Source organism: Tachypleus tridentatus, chromosome 13, assembly GCF_004210375.1.
Source record: "Tachypleus tridentatus isolate NWPU-2018 chromosome 13, ASM421037v1, whole genome shotgun sequence".
In the NCBI taxonomy this organism is placed as follows: domain Eukaryota; kingdom Metazoa; phylum Arthropoda; class Merostomata; order Xiphosura; family Limulidae; genus Tachypleus; species Tachypleus tridentatus.
Genome location: NC_134837.1, coordinates 231,757,571 through 231,778,275, shown reverse-complemented (window position 1 = coordinate 231,778,275; position 20,705 = coordinate 231,757,571). Strand labels below are relative to the sequence as shown.

Sequence of the window (20,705 nt, the reverse complement as noted above, 5' to 3'; positions counted from 1 at the left end):
ACCCACTCAGTGTGGGTTCTGACAACAGTGTCTCACCATGGACCACATAATTCGAATTGAAATGTCAATCAGGGAAGCTTTGCTCAAATGATAATACCTTGTTTCCTTATTTTGTTTACCTTGAGAAAACTTATGATACAATGTGGAAGTTTGGCATCTTCTGAGACAACCAATTGTATGGGTTGTTATCTTTATTCCACACATCAAGTATCTACGTGTCAAGTGTGCAAGGGCATTGAATGTTCTTCATGTCCTCTCTTCCACCTCTTGGGGAAGGGATTTAAGTTCTATGCTAAGAATCTCTTCTGCCCTTATTTGATCAAAACTAGAGTATGGGTCTCTAATCTATGGCTCTGCCAGGACCTTGCCCTTAAAGATGTTGGACCCTGTTCACCATCAGGGGCTTTGGCTCTGCACAGGAGCCTTCCCCACTTCTCCAGTCCAGAGTTTGTACACTGAGTCTCGTGAACATCCTCTATACCTTTGCTGTGTGCAGCTGTCTTTACTGTTGGCTTCAAGACTTCAATCCTTGTTACAGCATCCCATCTGGGGTTGTGTTTTCCTTCCTCAGTGGGCCATGCTTTCTCATTATAGATGGTCTGCCATTGTTCATTTTGTCCTTCATGTCCAGGCACAGTTGGATGAATTAGGTCTGTCCTTGGATAACATAGCTATATCCACTGATCAGCCTATCCCACCATGGCTAATTACCATCTCCAAATATGACCTTTCTTTGAGTCATTTAAAGAAGGCAGATAGATACTCCCAACTGGAAGTATTGCCTTATATTTGCCAAACATCTTTTGAATCATCCTTCCATATCCATTTATACGGATGGTTGGAAATCAGATGATTCTGTGGGCTCTGCCATGGTTTGTTGTGATTTGGTTGTTGCACACAGAATCCCCTCTGCAGTTTCTGTGTTCACTGCCAAATTGTATGCCATTTCTCTTGCCCTGGATCACATAGAAGCTATGCAGTACACAAACTGTACTATTCATACTGATTTGCTTAGCTCTCTGTGGCCCTGAAATTGCTTCATGTTAGTTTTCACCCTGTTGTCATCGATATTCAAAACTGACTGGTCCATTTCTTTCCATCATCTACTTCAGTTTTTCTGGATACCAGGCCACGTCAATATTCATGGGAACAAGCTCGCTGACATCACAGCTAAGTCCGTCTACCCTGGTACCATCACTGCCACGCCTGTCCCATACATGGCAATTTACGGTCCTGTATTCAAAGCTTGACTCCACACCAGTTGACAGTTAACTTGGAGTGAGCAACATGATAAACTTTTCCAGATCAAACCTATTGCTCTTTGTCCATCTTGCTTCTGTAAAGATCGGAAGGAGGAAGTTTTTCTGGCTAGGCTATGCATTGGTCACAGTTTTTTTACCTCATCCCTTTCTTTTATCTAGTACTGATACACCAGTGTGTGGTCTGTGTGACATTCAAGTCACAATAGCTCATTTTAAACATATTTTTACCATGGATTCACCCTTGATGTTGGACAGTGTCATTGATGATGGTAACACTGTCCACTCCAGTTATGTTTTTTAATTTTTGAGGGCCATTGATCTTTTTAACTCTATTTAATATTTTAAGTTGATAATTGGACTGTGCTTTGTTATAGCATGATTCCTGTTTACAGGTTTTAATTATTTTACTTTTTGCCTTTATTCTGGTTGTTTTATGCATATAGCCCAATTGCTTTGTGATAATAAACACTAAACAACCAACCAACCAAAATCCTTTCTCTCTCATGGTTTGACTCTAGTATTTCTCAATCTGTATGCCTAAAATTAAAATCATCCATAATTATGACCTCACTTACACCTGAAATCTTAATCCTATTGTAAAGTTTTCACTAATTTTATCAGTATCATCTGCTGGTCTGAAACAAATTCCTATTAAAAGCATTTATATCCATTAATAGAAACCAAAATCAATGTTTTACACCCTCAACTTCAACAGGATGTAACTCACATTTTACATGTAAAGCCACTCCCCCCTTTAATATTCTGTTCATATTAAATAAATTGTAACCCTGTATTTTAAAGAAATTTCTGTCATTAGAATTATGTGTTTTTAACCATGTTTCAATTATTCCCATCATATCAAAATCCTCCACTCCCACAACTACCTTAGTCATATATTTTATTTATTCTACTTCTGGTATTACAATAGCAACAATTAAGACTGTCTTTAGAACTACATCTATACTTATGTTAAACCTTTCTATGTGTCTGTTGCATTTAGTTTAGCGTGGCCTTCACCACTGTCTACTACTAGTTTAAAACTTCCTTTACAGTTGTATTAATAGCTCTTGTTAAAAAAACACACCCCTACCTCATTTAAATGACAACCATTCATTACAAAAAAAACTTTCTTTTCCCATTGAACCAATCTTACAGGTCCAACCAGTGTATCTGATCATTCTTACCTATTAAGCTAAGCCTAGAATTTAGCCCTAGTGACCTAGTCATAATTTAATCCCACAGTTAATTCTAGGTATAATCTCTGATACAGTAATGACACTTTTCTTTAAATGCCTTTTTCAACCTCTTATTCTTCTGACCTACATTTCTCTACATCATTAATCCTTATTTACACAACAAAAACTGTATCATGCTTTGTCAGTTACATCTTGCATCTGCTCCCTCCATATCCCACAGACCATCCTATTCACAAGACTTACAACTGTAATGTATTTCCAATAACTATAACCTCTTTAAGTTTATCATCCACATCCTTCTTTAACCCTTTTTTTCCCTTCAGTAATTCTCCATATGTATAAACCAAAAGCTGAAATAGGCTCGTTACAATTCAGTATGTTATCTTTAGTCCTACTGTTACTCTAACTTCTGAAAGTTGTTAACTACTGTATCTCTTGCATATAAAAGTTTAAGCAACCCTTGAAATCCTGCTGCTAAAATTAACTTTTTTGGCCTATATGAAGAATGAACCCACTACTTACATGTTATTAACATAACTTTCTAATCTGCCAAGTTAACAGGGCTGAAGACACAAAATTTCAAGTTATATGTATTGAAGAGTGGGCCAAGTTTACATATTTTATGACAAAAATAGCTGAAATTTTATAATAGAGGAGATACTGTCAAGCAATGCTTTTTTCTCACGATTATCTATTAAGATGGAATATGTGGTGAAATAGACTGCATAAAATCTTCTCTTTGAAAGTTTTTCTGTATAAATGACATAAATGCTGAATTTATAAAATTTTCTCTGTGGTTTATTTCTACTTTTCTAGTATTAAAATGTCCATATATGTATTATAGTTAAGAAAGCATGAGAGAGTGTACATACATTATTTCTTTTTGCTCTCAGTTGTCTTTTAGCATCTGATTATTTACAAAGCAGGTTATTTATTGTTAGGAGAAAATAAAATAATTTATTCATATGTTAGATAAGGACCTGTAAAATATTATAGCTAAGACAAACATATATTTAAATGGGAAGGGGGTATAACATTTTTAATGCCATAATTATACATTATGAAATGTTTAGACATCAATAAGTGCTTTCCTTCATGTATTTCAGATTCAGATGTATAGATTTTGTTCTGTCAACTAACTGTGAGTAGTGGCAAACGATTTCTAGTTGCTGCTAATTAGAGAAAATGGATTATTGCTTTGTGTTTTAGGAATGTATACATAAAATTTGTAATTAATGCTGATTACAGAATGTTAAAAGCAAAAGCTCTCATGTTTCTATTATGTGTGTTTTGTAGGTCTATGTGTCGAGTTTCTGGTGCAAAAATAACTCTAGACAGAGGTGGCGATGAGCGAGATCCAGATAATCAAAAGCGAGTTACTATTAGAGGAACGCGGGATCAAATAGATATTGCCATTTCATTAATTGATGAAAAACTTGTTGAAGATGAAGCCTTCCGACAAAAAATATCCTTGTCTTCCTCGGGACAAACACTGCAGCACAGGGGCAGACCTTTAAGTATTGGAGCACCTTTGGAGGAAGTTAATGTATGTTTTTGACACATATGTACACACAGGTATTACTAGGCACTAACACATGGATCTGTACCATTACTTCTCTGGTGCTGTCTTAAAATCAGATAGAAAACTACAATTACTATCATACTGAAACACCACTAGTGATGTCCCTGTGTGTTTATACATATGTATATATTGTTTTCAACTAAATAGGATGAACGTATTGGGCCACAACAGGTCTCAGAAACTCGTATCTTATTCCATAAATAATTTATACGTATTAGCTTTTACTTGTTATGGTGCAAAGACAAACTTCTACATTGTAGTTTTTATCTAATTGTTCCCCAAGTAACTTTCCTGTTGTTGCATGTGAGACATACATAGTAATAATAATAATAAAAAACAAAAGACTTGAACATGATAATTTTATTTGTGATGCAACACACTGAATTTAGCACATGAAAGTTTCTACTTGCAGTGTTCCACAGGCACCTTTTCAGTACATTATGATTTTACAAGAAATGCTTTAAATGGTATTCAGTCAATACAGAATAGCCATATTATAACAAATTTTGTTTCTTATAGAGCTCCATAAACAGTTTAGCCCATATATTAATTTTTATTCCCTTGAAGTTTCACAGACCACTTACTCCTTACAGCTTTTGTGTGTAGTGTTTCACTTGTAAGTTGTTATGCACATCCCACAAGCAGGATAGTTTTGGTACATGTTAAGTTGTAATATGCAGCAGCCAATTTATTATTCTTACTCCAGTTAATTTACTGTGGACATAATATTTACTTGTAATATCATAGTGTGTTTAATCTGTGCACAATAGTTTCACTGGTGGTCTCATAAGCAAATTATTCCATGTGCAGTATCCTACACCTTTTTACTTGAAACAACTTTGGCTAAACATGGTTATTGTTATGTGTAGGATTCTGTAACCAGAATAGTTATTAATTCTAGTGCTCCACCTGCAAAGTATTTATACTTAATTATTTATTTAATAATTCACAAACAAGTTAATATTTCTTTTTTAATATTCTATTTACTATTTTTACATAACAAAACTATTAATTTGAATATCTTACAAGCAGATATATTTCAAATGATAATTTAATCTGGTCTTCACTTTTAGTGTCTCAAATCCATGGTTATTTTTACTTTTATGGTTCTGCTGTTTGCTTTAGTCTGACTTCTAGTCATTACATGCAATACCCTTTATATGAGTCTGTACTTGATAAGTTTTATTTTTAATGTATGCAAGGTATTTCCTGCAAACAAAGTACTGGGCATCTAATAGTTCTTAGTTGTGGTACCCTATAAGCAAGTTAAATCTGTAGAGGATAGTTTTGATTGGTATTAGCAATCTGTACCCAACCTTTCTCTTGTAACTTCATGTGATAGTTCTTATTTTTGATAAAGTGCTATCCAGACAACCTGTAGATATGTTTAAGCCATCTGTTACAAATCAATTTTGACACCCATCTAGGTTGACCCAGAGGTTAGCATATTGCACTACAAGAGTGATGTTCAGAGTTGGTAGTGTTGAGGAATTGCTTTCCATCTCGTCTTTCAATGCTAAATCATGTATTGCTGGTGCATATGGCCCTTATGTAGCTTTACACAAAATCCAACAAATATACTGGGATTGAAGGTCCTATACTTCATTTTAAGTGTTAGTAGATGTCACACTCTATTAATAAAATATGTGTGTGTAACATTTTGGGAAATGCATTTTGTTTTTTAAGAAAAAATAAATTTTATCAAAAAATACAATTTTTAAAGTTGTATTGAATGTCTGGCTTAACGGAAAACAAAACAGATAAAGTATTCTTACCTTTTTCTTTTGTCAAAGTTAACATGGGTTGACTTTTTCTTTACAGGTACCTTTACATCGTGAACTACAACAAGAACTTTTAGTTCCTTCTGCTGCAGATGGCTACACTGAAATTTATGTTTCTGCTGTTGAAGATCCTGGTAGTTTTTGGGTACAGACAGTAGGAACTAAATCTGTCCAGTTGGATAAGATGGTGGAAGAGATGACTGAGTTTTATATGCAACAGTGTAACCAGGAGCTAAACCAAGTGTCTGAAGTAGTTGTAGGAGACACAGTGGCTGCGCCTTTTGAACATGATCATTGCTGGTATCGTGGCATTGTTGTTGATATCCAAGAAGATGACTACAACCTAGATGAGAGTGAGGTCACCATTCATTTTGTTGACTTTGGAGATTATTGCAAGCTAAAGAGGAAAGAGCTCTGTTCTCTGTTACCAATCTACAAAGTATTACCATTTCAAGCCATTGAGTGTCAACTTGCATGGCTGCAGCCAAAAGGTGGTGTATGGAGTGATGAAGCCATAAACCTGTTTGAACAACTGACCCATGTTGCTCAGTGGAAGGTTCTCATGGCCAAAAAGGTAAGCTCTCTCAAAAAACAGAGGAGCCAGAGAGAAGTGACTGTATATGTTATAGAAGTAGTAGATACAAATGAACCTCAAGACATCAACATAGGACTAGAACTTGTACAAAAAGGTTATGCCATGGTTAACAAAAACAACAGATCTTAAGGATGCAGAAACTAAGAATAATTAAAAAAAACTTTGTCTTAGTGTAGACTCTTGCAACAAGCTTAATATGAACTGTAGTTGCTATTGTGCTTAGAGAAAATGGCACAATATGCAGAGTAACATCTGTGTAGAAAGTTAGAAGAAACTTATTTTGTTTTAACATGAGGTAAATGTTCTGTGCATATTTTTCAGTTCTTAAAAAAACTTGTCTTTATATCAGTAATCACCTTAATACCATTACATGATTTACTGAATGATAGAGGAAGCAAGTTTTAAAACTTTGTATACAACTTTCTACAAGTGAAGGTTGTGTTTTCAACTGCTGGTGTACAAGTAATAAAAAATTGTTTCTGTTCATAAAAGAACAATATGTAGATTAGTTAAGAAATTACAGTAAACAGAACACACATTTCAAAACATTCTTGCATTGTTTTTTGGTAAAAAAAACCAAAAAACTTTAACTCCTATTAAGAACAGAAGAGGTCAGGAAGTTGTATAGCTTATTTAAAGTGACCTTTGAAATAGACTTTTGACAATTCTTTTCATGTAGTTTGTTGATTTCCATTTCATTTGATGGTCATATAAAGAAATATTACACTATTTTATTTTCCATATTTTATGTAAAAAAAAACAAACCAGCATGAACACTTCATGTGGTTTCACTTACATAACCTTTCTAACAGGATTGGCATCATATAAGTATATGCCTTGTTTTATGTTTGAAGTTAGGTTATTTGTATATGATTCTAAAGTTATTCTTCCTTGATATTTTCTTAAGGGGTTCAATATTAGTGTTGTAATCAATACTGTGGTTTCACATTATCATTTGGTTGATTTGTCTTTCTCCAAGGAACAAGGTTTTTTCTTGCTTTGAGATAATATGTAATCAAACATTGTTCTTGGAAATTGTCAATATTTTTAATTTCATGTTCATGCATTTTCAGGTGGCATATTCTCATGAACAATTCTGTCTTTGTGATTACAGTGTGGGAAGGATGTGTTGAAGCTTATTACTTCTTACTAGTTATGCAAGTTGTTAGGAGGTTCATATCTCTACTGTTGTCCTTACCTGAATTAAGTGTCTGAAATTAAGCCTATATTCAGTTTTGTCAAAAGTTGCTTAATTAAACACCTGTTTTCTTTCACTTAACTTCTTTACATCCTGTGTCCTTAAGGGAATTCCAAGGTCAGTGGTCACGTAAGCATTTAACTAATTTTTCCTACTAAAAGAATGCATGAATGTCTTGAAGCTAGTTTCTCCAATATCACACTTCTGACAGTTTGTTCTGTTTTGTTTTCACTTACTGTTCATGTACAAAAACAAACTCCAATCTTAGTTGGATTCCAATCACAAGAACATCTGAAATTGCGAGGAGGGTTGAAGTAAATAAAGCAGTAGTAAAATTAAATATTATTTTGAAGACAAACTTTAGTAGTACAATTCTCACAATAAACTAGTGAACTACTGTTAATTTAAAACTACACATGTCCAGAATTAAACCAGATTTAGACTGAGGTATTTATTACATAATACATTATTAAATGAATGCAACTTGACAACAGCTGTACTTCACCTTATGTAAATTGAGATCAACATAAATAAAAGTAAGTATAGGCAACTTATGACCTTTTTTAAACAAATTTCACATTGTAAACATAGCCAGTCTTACACATTTGGAAAGTACTTTAGGATAGATCTATAGAAATATTACATATTAGTATTAGAAAGGAAGCGAGCCAGAACTTCTAGATAACTTCCTACAGATCTATCTCCAATTACAAAGATGATGATATTGCCCTTGGCATCATGCAGGAGGCTACATTAAGAGGGGTTCTGTGAAATAATGCCTTCAAAATTCCTCTTGTGGTCAAGACAAATGAAATAGTTCTTTCTCTGCAGGTAAGTTCAGATTAATTCTGCAGTGTAACACATAGTGTATGCTTCTAATATAATTGAAAATGATGAATATGTATAAAATGTAATCACCTTAAATGGACATGCTGAACTTTATATGGTTGAGGGAAAGACCTTTGAAAACTTATTACTAACATGAGATGTGTGTACCCATTTGCAGGAGCTATTGACAAAAAAGCTGTATTAGTGCACAATAATATATATATACACAGACAGCTTGACCTGTTGAAAATTTTTTACATAGTAAACCTGATCCCCTGATTGCAATCCTATTGAACATGTTTGGAACACTTGGGATACATAATGCATCTTCTGTATAAGGATAACTGTTTGTTAGCACCGACTTTAACAGCCCAATTCCACAAACCAATATGCATTGATGCAAAAGAGCATGACATCAGTTTCATTCTTCAACTGGTGAAGGTATGCAGTGGCAGAATATTTGTTATGAAAGATCTTATACATTATATTTCACCTTTATATCAACTGGGGCTATCATGACATCCTGATTTTCACATTCATTTATTTTAGTATAACATACCCAACACTGTAGATGTCTTTGCACAAGTACAAATGAAATATCTTTCTATAATATTCATGTTTTGTTGAAGGATAATGAAAATTTATTCAGTACACAATGATGTGTGGAATTAGAAAATTTATTGATTTGCAACAATACCACAGCACCTATCAAAACCTATCAATTGAAAAAGAAAAAGTTAACTAATTAACACAAAGGATGTGGTAGCATCAGTGGTCCACCATGTTTAATTCAAATATAACAAAATATTTTGGTAAACATTTCATGACAAGTCCATAATCAGAGTAATCTAACGTTTTCAAATTTTCACTAAACTGATAATAAAAATCTCTCTTACCAGACTGAAACAATGTTATTTGAGCCAGCATAAAACTATTATTACACTATACACAGAGCTGTAAAAAATAAATATTACCCAAAACACTTTAAATATGTAAAACTATTCAGTATTTCACAAGGTCAAAAAAAGCTCACTATTAAATTTTAATTATCAAATACACATAGTAGAGTAAGTAGCCTACTATTAATGCAAGGATAATGTATACAAAACAATTATTATGCATAATGCTTTTTTGATTGATTAATACATATTGGTCAATCAAGGGAATGATTTTATTTTCAAAAAATCTTTTACATTGTACCACAGGTGAAACTATTTAACCTTTTTTTAAAAAAAAGTTAAATAGTAATGCTACCTATTATAAAGAATGCAGCACTTCTCTTAGTAAAATAAGTTATGTATTAATACAAGCTGTTTACTAAAGTAGATGTAGCACTTCTTGTGCATTGTACTTTGGTTCATGAATTTCACTTTGGTCTTGCATTTAATAAACAGTTGTTATTCATTGCAGGCAGTCAAGTGTTAAATTTATACTATTACAGCCAAGTACTATAAAGATGGAACAACAATACTAGTCCTCAATGAAAATAATGTTTAAAAGAAACAGAAGATCAGATTTGTACATTCCAAAACACCACAACTTATAAAATTTGCACAGATCCATATTACATACAAAGGCTTTAATTGATGAAAAAACAAACACCACCTGTGAACAATTCAAATTCTTTTTGTTCCAATTTTATCAATATCAGATAACTTTAAGAGTTGTGAATTTTTAGGTTCATTTCTTTTGATTTTCAAGTAGGTATGTATCCAAACAGCACGAAATGTGGTACCACTTCAGTGAAAATTCTAACACAAAATTAACTTACAAGAAACAAAAAGCCAGATATTTGTACTCCAAAACAAAAGTACTAGTGACAAAATTTATTATTAAAACCTCTGAACCCAAAAATACAAAGGCAAAAATATCATGAAAGTACACATATCACATACAAACATTATGAAGAAAAAAAAAGTTTGAGTTAATCTTTCTCCAGACAAACTTGTTCATAACAGCTGGTACAAAGATCTTCCATCTGAAATCATCTCAATTTCTTTTCATACAAACCTTTTGAACATGAGAAAAGTTTTGTAAATTGTTAGTGCTCTTTTTTCTCTAGATCAACTCTTATATGTGACTAAACAAAGAATATCACTTTGATGCTTAAAAACTGTGATTATGGGAATGACACTAGGATGGATTAATTAATTAATTACTGCCCACATTTTTAGTGAAGTTTAATTTACTCAAATTCAATCTGTTCATTTCTATTGAAAAAGACTTCAGACAAGTGTCACTAAGATGGATTAATCTCTACCAAAACCCAGGTGTAGAGTTTCTTCAATATTAAATCTAATCTTTTGTATGTCAAACTGTTCAAACCGTCAGTCTTGTAGCGAATTCGGCCTTTGTAAAGCTTCTTGTACCTGAAAAAAATAAATGTTTTTGATGTATAAATGTGTATGTAGTTTTCTGCATAAAAAAGTGATAGGTCAATGGTCTACTTAAATATTTAAGGTGATAGAATTATAGAGGTAAACATATATGTGATTAATATTAGTTATAATAATTTAGATCTTGTACTCCTGGTAACAATGTAAGACTTAAGTTGTTTTATTTTTTTTTTATTACATATTGAAAGTTCTTTATAACAAGTACTAGAAACTGAAAACCACTAACTGCATAGATTATAAGCAACTGGACATCAAAAATCTATCACCTGTATGATGGTCAAATGTGTATAGCTTATACTGCTAGACACACACAACCATTATACACTATTAAAAAGTTATTTTATTAATTACAGTAATACTGCTAGACACACACAACCATTATACACTATTAAAAAGTTATTTATTAATTACAGTAATACTGCTAGACACACACAACCATTATACACTATTAAAAAGTTATTTATTAATTACAGTAATACTGCTAGACACACACAACCATTATACACTATTAAAAAGTTATTTATTAATTACAGTAATACTGCTAGACACACACAACCATTATACACTATTAAAAAGTTATTTATTAATTACAGTAAACAACAACAGTCATTCACTGAACTAGCATTTCACTAAGTGCAAGAAAGAACAAACCAGTAAGTAAATAACTAATTTTGTGGCAATCACTTTGAAAATGCATGAATGTCAGAGTTAAAAATATAAATTAAATTTAAAAACAGTATTACAATCACTATGGATGAAAAGCCATCCAGACAAGGAAATCTTGACTGATGCAAAAGTAACATTTTCCCCAGATAAAAAGTAGACATTACCTTCTTACTGTTTTTTACTGGAATTTTCATATTACCCTTGGTTTCATATGATATACCTCTTCTGATGGTTCTTCATTTGCACATTTTGTTAAAAACAACTTTTGTTTCAAACATTATTGTAACATTGTTAAGGATAATTTGGATGTTTCCTATATGATAACAGAATTACTAATATCAATCACACAACTACACTGTATAACGTGGTTGTCATTTTAAAGTATGCAGTAATCACACACCAATCTTGTGTACATCAAATATTTGATAATTAAGTAATAAGAATATTTTATTGTCACTAATGTGGGTACTAATGTTTTTATTTGAAATGTCATGATTACGATTTGAAATAAATGTGTAGCCAGTTACCCAATTCTATGTTATTTGAATAGCAAACTTAAAAATATTCAATATTATACAAATAAAATCATATTTACAAGCAGTGCAACTTAATAAATGCAAAGATTGCTTTTAAAGCTTTATGTAATTTTCAGTCATGCGACTTCATATATATATATTCGTTGCTAAAAAACTTTTATACCTTTCAATCAGATATATTTTAACACAAATATTTTCACAAGTCACAAAGGGAACTGAAAACTGCATTTATATAAAATATATTAAAAATTTAACCTGTAGATTTATTATTACTAACTATTATGTAGCAGCCTAATTTTCGCTTTACCCAATCATATTTAAACTTTTTTAATCGCTGTTTTCAAAAAAGTGTTTAATTTGTAAATGAATAAATCAGTTTGTATGATACCATAGCAAAGTTTCAATCAAAAGTAGTTAAAAAATAATAATATTAAGGAAAATGCATGAAAATATGAACTTTCTCATATTTCTTCATGAACTACACAAAACAAAGGAAAACATCAGTCCTAAAACATTTTCTGGCTAAAATTGTTAAAATACAGCTATTTTTAACATAAAAGTAACTTAAATTTTATAAGCTCATAAAATTTTATCAAATTGTAAAAAATACTGTAAACCCAAAGCAACCCCATCTTCACGCACAATTTAGAATTAAGTTATTTTCTTAATCATAAACTTTGTACATAAAAATGTATTGTACATGGGATATAAGTGGATTATTAAATATTTTGAAACAATGAATGTATTTTTTCCTATTTATCAATGATTTATTTCACAATACTTATGTGCACTTGTAGAGAAATTTTATACAATGTTTTACATGTTTATAAATAGTTGATGACAATTTTGAGGTCCAAAGCACTTTGTAACCAACCAAGTGAAAAGAATACTCACAACTTATACTATTTATTAGATAAACAAGTACTTAGCCAAAGTAAATATTCTGAAATTAAGTTATCCAAATTTAAAGTCAAATTACATAAAAATTAGTATAACATTAATTTTGTAAAAACAAACCTTTGACAGTTATTACCTTACAAACCTTGAAAACCATTATGGAATAAAAAAAACTTGAAAGTCTATCAAGATAAAACAATAATTCTACTAACAAGTTATAAGAATGTTTAATTTCCCACTAGCTGCAGTAATGTTTTATTTTTACAATTATGGTATGATACTAGTTAATGTTTTAGAAGCTGTGTAGCACTGTAACCATATTTTCAGTAATTTTTACATGAGACTTCCACTGTATAATATAATATTTTGGATTGATCACTATTGACCAATTATGGTACTGACTCATTATATTTCTGCGAGTTGTCACAAAATAAAGAAGGAAAAAACAAAGAAACCAATCTTCAGATGTGAACATGTGTATGTGTAGGGAGAAGGAGGTTGTAGTAGTAGTAGTAGGATATAGATGTATGGAAGTTTTCTTATTTCCAAAAAGCAATTGTTGGAGGGGTATGGACCCCTTCCCTAGATTTGCACCTGCTAACATTAAAGGATAACAGTTATTTCCTGAACAAACTTATGAAAGTCTTGACCTTCGAGATATTCATTTGCTTATACAACAATAAAAAAAGTAACTTATGGAAAAATGAACTGTTATCCTGGACACTTCCTCTTGGTCCATGTCTGCTTAGACAATGTGAAAAAATACAAAACTGTAAATTACACGCATACCACTGTATGAAACAAAATCAACCAACATAAATTTATACTTTATTTCACATTTATGGAGCCAGAAAATCACACTCACTGTAGTCAGCAGTTCAAAGTTAGTGCCAGCAACAGACAGCCTAAATTACTTTGCAATAACAAAAACAGGGTGAACAAGTTTAGTGTCAACAGGAATCAAACTCAAGACCTTCAAGTCTTAGGGTACCTCCAACCCAATTATGTAGCTTTATAAACAAACAAAATGGCAATATTTCAATTACTTGGATAGTCTGAATAATCCAAAGCAATAAATAATCAGAAATACTATTCCTGCCTAAAATAGTAAACTGTTTGACTAACTTCAATATTCAGTAGAACCTCCAATGGTGTAAAACATATCAGTTAGGATCTTTACATAAAATTACCTGTCAGGATTAGGGTTGTCCTTTTTGTGTGTAAGCATGTGATATCGGGCAATATTTGCTGGATATCGAGAAATCTTGTATCCATGGTGACGAATTCTGGAATTAAAAGTCTCATTTAATTTTGGCTTGTGATTGAAACATTTAAAAAATAATCTATCTCTTAGCTGTTACACACTTATGTGACTAATGCTAAAATTATTGTAAACAAACCACAAAGTCACAATGCTTTTTTTTAAGTCAGTATTTTGCATCGTACAACATAACAAAATTGAAAATTTTCTCATCTTGGTTACAAAGATAACACAATGGCAAAAAGATTAAAATTTCAAATGTCATGAATTTCATGCATTCACCCAGTATTATCTAAATATACAAACTAGTACTACAGTAGTAATCAGGTTTTTATTAAAGATGCTATGACAAAATACTCCATTTTTCTTGTAAAAAACAAATCATTTCAACATCTTCAAACAAAAATGAGTATGTAAATCAAAATCATCAAATCACCCATTACAAATTTACAAGGTTAAGTACACGAGAGCAAACTAGTGTACTAATCAATAAAAAATGAATTCACAACTTGACAGATTTCACTTTTTGAATTTTATAACACAAGCATAATTTTCTGAAATATGTGTTACTTCATTACTGTCTACCTGTTTATAAGTAACAAACAAGAAGACCAATACAAATAATTACTGAAAACAGTAGAACTCAGTAGCACGAGGAAAGTTTATGTAGTCTAATGCAGCACTGCATTCTAAGGATTAACAGTAAACAAATTTACTTCATCTTGCTTACAAAAATAACACTGTGGACACTTTGGTTAAGCCTACACTGCAGAACACACATTGAGGCAAATTACGGTGAAGAAAACCAGTTTTTCTTCTTGATACAAGAAACTATTAAAGCCAAGCAATGTTACCTATTAGACATGTCATCATCTTCACCTCCCCAGCCCCAGAACTGGTTAGAAAATCCATTAACACTTTCCATGTGATGCTGGGTTAGAGCACTAACACCTCCAAAAATGTCTTTGTAGGGTAACCTGAAAACAACAATAGTAAAGTCAATGCCCCTTCTTACTCTTCAACAATTAATATATACTTGTATTTTAAAGTGTTACAACTAAACATAAATATACAGACAAGAAAACACATGGTAATGTACACAAGATTCACTTCTACTCCTTTTACCACTAGCTGTACAAATATTTCATATGATACAGTAATAAGTTTAAAAAAATTATCTTTATTAGGAACATAAGTCAATCTATTTAGTAGTAGTATCTCTAGTAGGTGAAGCTTCATCTGTTTGCAGGGGTATTTTGATATTGCACATAACTGGCTGCTTATGGCACTAACTGAAGATGACATTTTGAATTTAATTACTTAGGTACAGATTTCTTAAGGATGGAAAGCTGATGAAATATTTATTAGGGTGTGTGTGTGTGTTTTCTTATAGCAAAGCCATATTTCAGAGTTGTAAATTCCCCAGCAGGGGACAAAATACTCATTAATCCATTAAGTTGATCATTTACTTGTACATGCAGGGGCACACAAATTTTTTGCTAAGCCTAAATACAGTGTTTAGTGCTCTATAAATGTGTCCAAACTGTTTATTTCTCACATAACTTAAAATTCAGTCAAGTTATCAATTATAAAATGTGAAATACTATCAAACAAGTCAAAAGAGAACCACTACCATAATCTAGTGCAGTGGTGGGTGAGAACTTTACAGACCATGCAACCCTGCACCCATTACATATTTGCACCAGTTTACATGAGAAAACTGCTAGATCTAAAAGATATGAGGTAGTTGTGTTTTCTCTAAAAAGTACAACAATCATCAAGGCCATGTAGACAAAGGATCTGATCTCAATTTTATGAACTGATGGACATGTGGTTAACTGTGATAACTGACTTGAAAGGTATTGTTGGGAAACTGCATTTATATGAAAATACCATAAAGTTTGTTTTTGTTTAATATTATTGTTCTTTGCTCTTTGAACAGTTGTTTATTATGTTTGTGAAACAACACTATGAATCACTCAGGAAGTGCATAGCTCAAGTTAGTAAACAAAGTACTGAATTATATAATGCAGTAGCAACTCACTCCATACCTCAAAGAAATAAATTATTTCTTTTTCATTTATGTTTTGTTGTCTAACCTAATAGGTTTGTAGTTTTTACAGATAATTTTACTTTTATAACAATAACTACACAACATCAATAAATAAACAAGACATTCAGTACTTGTATCTAGCCTAGTTATACTGCTTTCAGTCCAGATTTTATTGTAACTGTACAAAGTTGTGGCATGCCCACTTTGACAAGGATTAACATACTCAATTCAGTAATTATTATACTTTTTGCATTGGTCACCAATATGTAATCACTTGACAAAAATATTTCTAGCTCTCTATTAAAAACAACAAAAAACAATATATAACATGTACACAAAATAAAAATGTAGTTATCTATAATATTAACAACATTGACTCTTGAATAAAAACAATTTTGGAAACATTATATAAAAACATACATTTTATGGGAAACATGAGATCTACTCCCTCGCTCGCTCTACTTCAGCACAAGTAGATCCTCTACTATAGCTATTGTCTATCAACTGGTTACTTTGTAGTTTCAAGAGGTCTCTTGTGTGGTGAAGGCTCCTTATTTAATTATGATGGTAGCCTGGGAATAACAGAAGCTGGAGCACTAAGTTCATCTTGAAAATCTTCACTGTTGTTAATGGTGATAGTGCCAGTTCAAGTTCAGCTTCTGTTGATGTTTAGCTCCCATCTTTTCATCATTCAGCTACTCCTTGAAGAAACCTTACTTCACGATGAACTTCTTTAGCTTCAGGAAACAGTGGTACTATCAGAGGTGAGTCTTCTCTTTGCCTCTATCCAACACCATCTGGCAGGACACCTCAAACAAGTTCTCAACATCAAGACATTCACCTTGATTCTTTCTTAACTGCCAATGTTGCAAAATGGCCCTTTGCAAGCTTGGCTCAACCAGCAGTGAGGAAGTGCTTTCTTTTCTTCATGTAGTCCCAAGTATTTTTCCCAACTAGGGCTGGGATACCCTGCTAACTGGGACTGCCATGTCTCTGGAAACTATTTTGATAAGATGCCAAACAGTTGATTCAATGGCCAGTGATGCACTTCCTTCACAAGTTCTATCCAGGGGAGACAATCAGGCCAGTTTCAAGCATCTTTTCATAAGTAAGAAAACCAAATGGAAAATCCCAATATATGGTTAATAATCAAATTTTTATCCTTTCATTGTGGCTTTGAATAAACAAAGACTTCATCACACAGAGGCAATTTGAACAATAGTCAAGAGTTTGATTTTAAATAACAAAAGTCAGGATTGGCTTGAAAAGGGATCATATCTGTCCAGTTAGAACTATTATTCATTTACAAAATCTATCTTCTGAGAGAGTAATTTACAGATTACAGGAATCAAGCAACATTTCTATGGGCTTATGCACTCATGCTCTATTCATCCAAACAAAATGTATCTCTAATGCTTGTGAAGTCCCAGGTTCACAGATATCAAACTGCAAGTTCTCTTATATACGAGTGTTTCTGTTACTCTTTTATCCTACCATGAACATTCACTTTCAACTGAATATTTCAATGTTGAAATTGAAATATGCTCTCATAAGTTTAAATGAAAACAAGAAGTACGCTGCATCCTAAAGTAACATTATACAGGTCAGTAATCACACTTAATCTCATACTAAATTCTTAACATCTAAATCAAATGCATTACTTTCATTAACATGTATCTTTAGAAAATGTTCTTTGTATAACTGATCCATTTGTATTATTCAAAACTCGACTGTGTAATGTTAATACACACGCGACAACACATTTACTTATATAAGTGTAATGGCATATATAACATTATTATATACTGCTCGAAAAAATTAAAAGAACAATTAAATATTTCAGAATATTTTTGTCATAACTAAATTTACATGTGAAACACATCCATTTGTCTACAAGTGTATCTGTTAAGCTTGCAAGTGAAGTTTGAAGTAACTCAAACGAAACTCACCTCACTCAAGGAGAATACAACAAGGTACACTATATAAGGCTGTTATGTGAAACTATGCATTCCTTATTAACTCTCAAAACAAACACCAACATCAATCATTTGCAGCTCGTTTTGTCAGTGTGTACCTTCATCTTGTGTACCTAAGCAGCCAGGTGCCATCTGACAGAGAACAAGGTGGCCAGGGCAGTCCAGACCCAAAGGAGTGTGGCAGAGTGCATTGGTGTGTCACCAAGAGTCATCAATCAACTTTGGCAATGCTACCAGGAGACCAGGTCAAGGCCATCATCGCTGCACAACAACCAGAGAGAACTGCTACATTGTGATTACTGCTCTGTGGAACAGGTTAGCTATGGCTCAGTCACTGCAAAATGACCTTCAGCATTCCACTGGAACTTGTGTGTTGACCCAAAAAGTTTGCAATTGTTTGCATGAAGGACGCCTTAAGGCCAGACAGCCTACAAGAGGCATTATTTGACAGTACAACACTGTGCAGCCAGATTGGAGTTTGTTCATCAGCACCTGGACTGGGAACTTCATCAATGGGCCACCGTGCTGTGGACAGACGAGAGCAGGTTCAGTGTGTCTCGTGATGATGGATGTGCAAGAATGTGGAAACGCAAAGGAGAGATTTTTGAAAGGGGTGCTCTGAACACACGATATAGAGACAAAATTCTGGAACCCATTGGGAAGTCTTTTGCCGATGGTGTCAGCGACGGGTTCATTTTCGTACAGGTTAACATGTGAGCCCACGTCGTCAGACTGTGCATGGACTTTCTTGACAAGGAAGGATTAGACTTTTGAGTTATATCTCCAGATTTAAATCCAATTGAACACTGTTGAGATATGTTGTTGAGGTGTGTTAGTGAATGCCAGTACCCTCCTCAGATTGCACAGGAACTCCAACAAGCCCTGGTAGATGAGTGGGCTGCCATGCCCCAAAATAACATTGATAGATTGATTTAAAGTGTGCCAAATTGGTGTCAGGTGTGTGTCACAACCTGTGGAGATCACACTAGATATTGAGTGTTTCAAATATTTCTTGAATAAATGCATGTGAACTATTAAAATTGTTGTTTCATTTGGAATATCAGTTTTGGTGATACAAGTCATTTTTAAGAACTTTATTTTCCATGATTTACCATTCATCACACATTAAAAAATGGATACAGATGGAAATGAAATGAGACAAATTACCTAAAAAATAAAAATATCACATTTGGAACTCTGAAATAAATTATATAAAAAAAGTACTTGTTCCTTTAATTTGTTTTGAGCAGGTTACAATGTTACACACACTTAACAGTTTAAAACAGACTGCTACTGGTTCCTCAGCTTCAGTAGAAATTACTTTTGTAGCCTTCTTGGGTTCACTACAGAAGCTAGGTTTCAACAGCCACAATACATCAATGTGTTAACCATTCAGAAATCACTGAACTCACTTTTTTCAGGTATTACATAATAAATAGTAACCAAAAGAAATCAACTAAACTAAGACTTTTTGGCAGAATTGTCATAAGCATTACTAATTATTTTAACATTAGAAATAACACATTCAGAAAATCATCATGGTAGCTCAAAAAGTAAGGTTCACAAACTGTTTGAATTTGAATTCATAAACATTACATTTTGTTGTGCAAATAGTTGATGCACTAAACACCTCTTAGTACTACTGTCTTTAACTCCCTCACTAAGGGCTCAGTCAATTTAGCCAAGTTTGTGATCCCAAATTGACCTTTAGTTTTCAAAATATCTTACGTTGCATTCATAAACTTTCACAAGCTATCAGTAAATATTACAAGCCTTTTGTACACACAAAAGGGCTTAAGTTTTAATATATTATTTTTGGTAAAAATTTCTCTGAATATATGGAAAGTGTTGACTACTCCAGGTACAGTGTGATTTTCATGGTAAGATTAAAAACATTTTCCTTCATCTAAAAATTATCAAGTTCCATTTCATAGTTGCTAAACTTCCTAAATAATTACCAAACTTTTTCAGTAAAATTTTATATTTTGTGTTATTTTTTCTACTCTTATCTCTATATGCATTCAATCAATTTGACCAATTTTACACCCACCATTAAAATATGAAATAAACTTAAATAACATTTTTTCTTTATAGAATGACTGCAATTTGTAACAAAGTTAGTTGTTTTTCCTAAATAACTTAAAGCTTGTAAGAGTATACATTTGTTTCTATTTATATTTTATTAACCATTCAGCTGTGTCTAACTCATTATCCCTCCACACAAGTTGCAAATCACTTGGCAAGTGTGGAGCTTCCATGACAATATTATTATATAGTACTTACCTGGATATTTCTTTTCTGCTTATATTGTTGCAACTTAAGCCTAACTTTCTTTCTACTAATGGGACTACTACACTAAATTTATCTTAAGAATGCAGAGTAATAACACAAAAAGCAAAAAAGCATTATAACTATCACAACATTTGTGGCTGCTATATGATTAGAGCTGTTAAAGTTTCAGCTAAGCTCAACTGTGTG

General features: G+C 32.5%; 2 protein-coding genes across 8 annotated transcripts in view; one reads left to right on the top strand and one right to left on the bottom strand.

The window, feature by feature from the left end:
• LOC143239843 (tudor and KH domain-containing protein-like) overlaps nt 1-9,846 on the top strand; it is a 30,041-nt gene extending 20,195 nt beyond the window's left edge. For all 3 annotated transcript variants that reach the window (XM_076481410.1, XM_076481409.1, XM_076481411.1), the window contains exons 4-5: nt 3,755-4,004; nt 5,862-9,846. In XM_076481410.1, the coding sequence (XP_076337525.1) occupies nt 3,755-4,004; nt 5,862-6,545 (934 nt within the window). In that variant the 3' untranslated portion in view covers nt 6,546-9,846. The remainder of the gene's footprint in view (nt 1-3,754; nt 4,005-5,861) is intronic.
• A 407-nt stretch (nt 9,847-10,253) lies between these two features.
• beta4GalNAcTA (beta1,4-N-acetylgalactosaminyltransferase A) overlaps nt 10,254-20,705 on the bottom strand; it is a 51,352-nt gene continuing 40,900 nt past the window's right edge. For all 5 annotated transcript variants that reach the window (XM_076481417.1, XM_076481416.1, XM_076481413.1 and 2 more), the window contains 3 exons: nt 15,053-15,175; nt 14,128-14,223; nt 10,254-10,811 (listed from right to left, as the gene is read on the bottom strand). In XM_076481417.1, the coding sequence (XP_076337532.1) occupies nt 10,682-10,811; nt 14,128-14,223; nt 15,053-15,175 (349 nt within the window). In that variant the 3' untranslated portion in view covers nt 10,254-10,681. The remainder of the gene's footprint in view (nt 10,812-14,127; nt 14,224-15,052; nt 15,176-20,705) is intronic.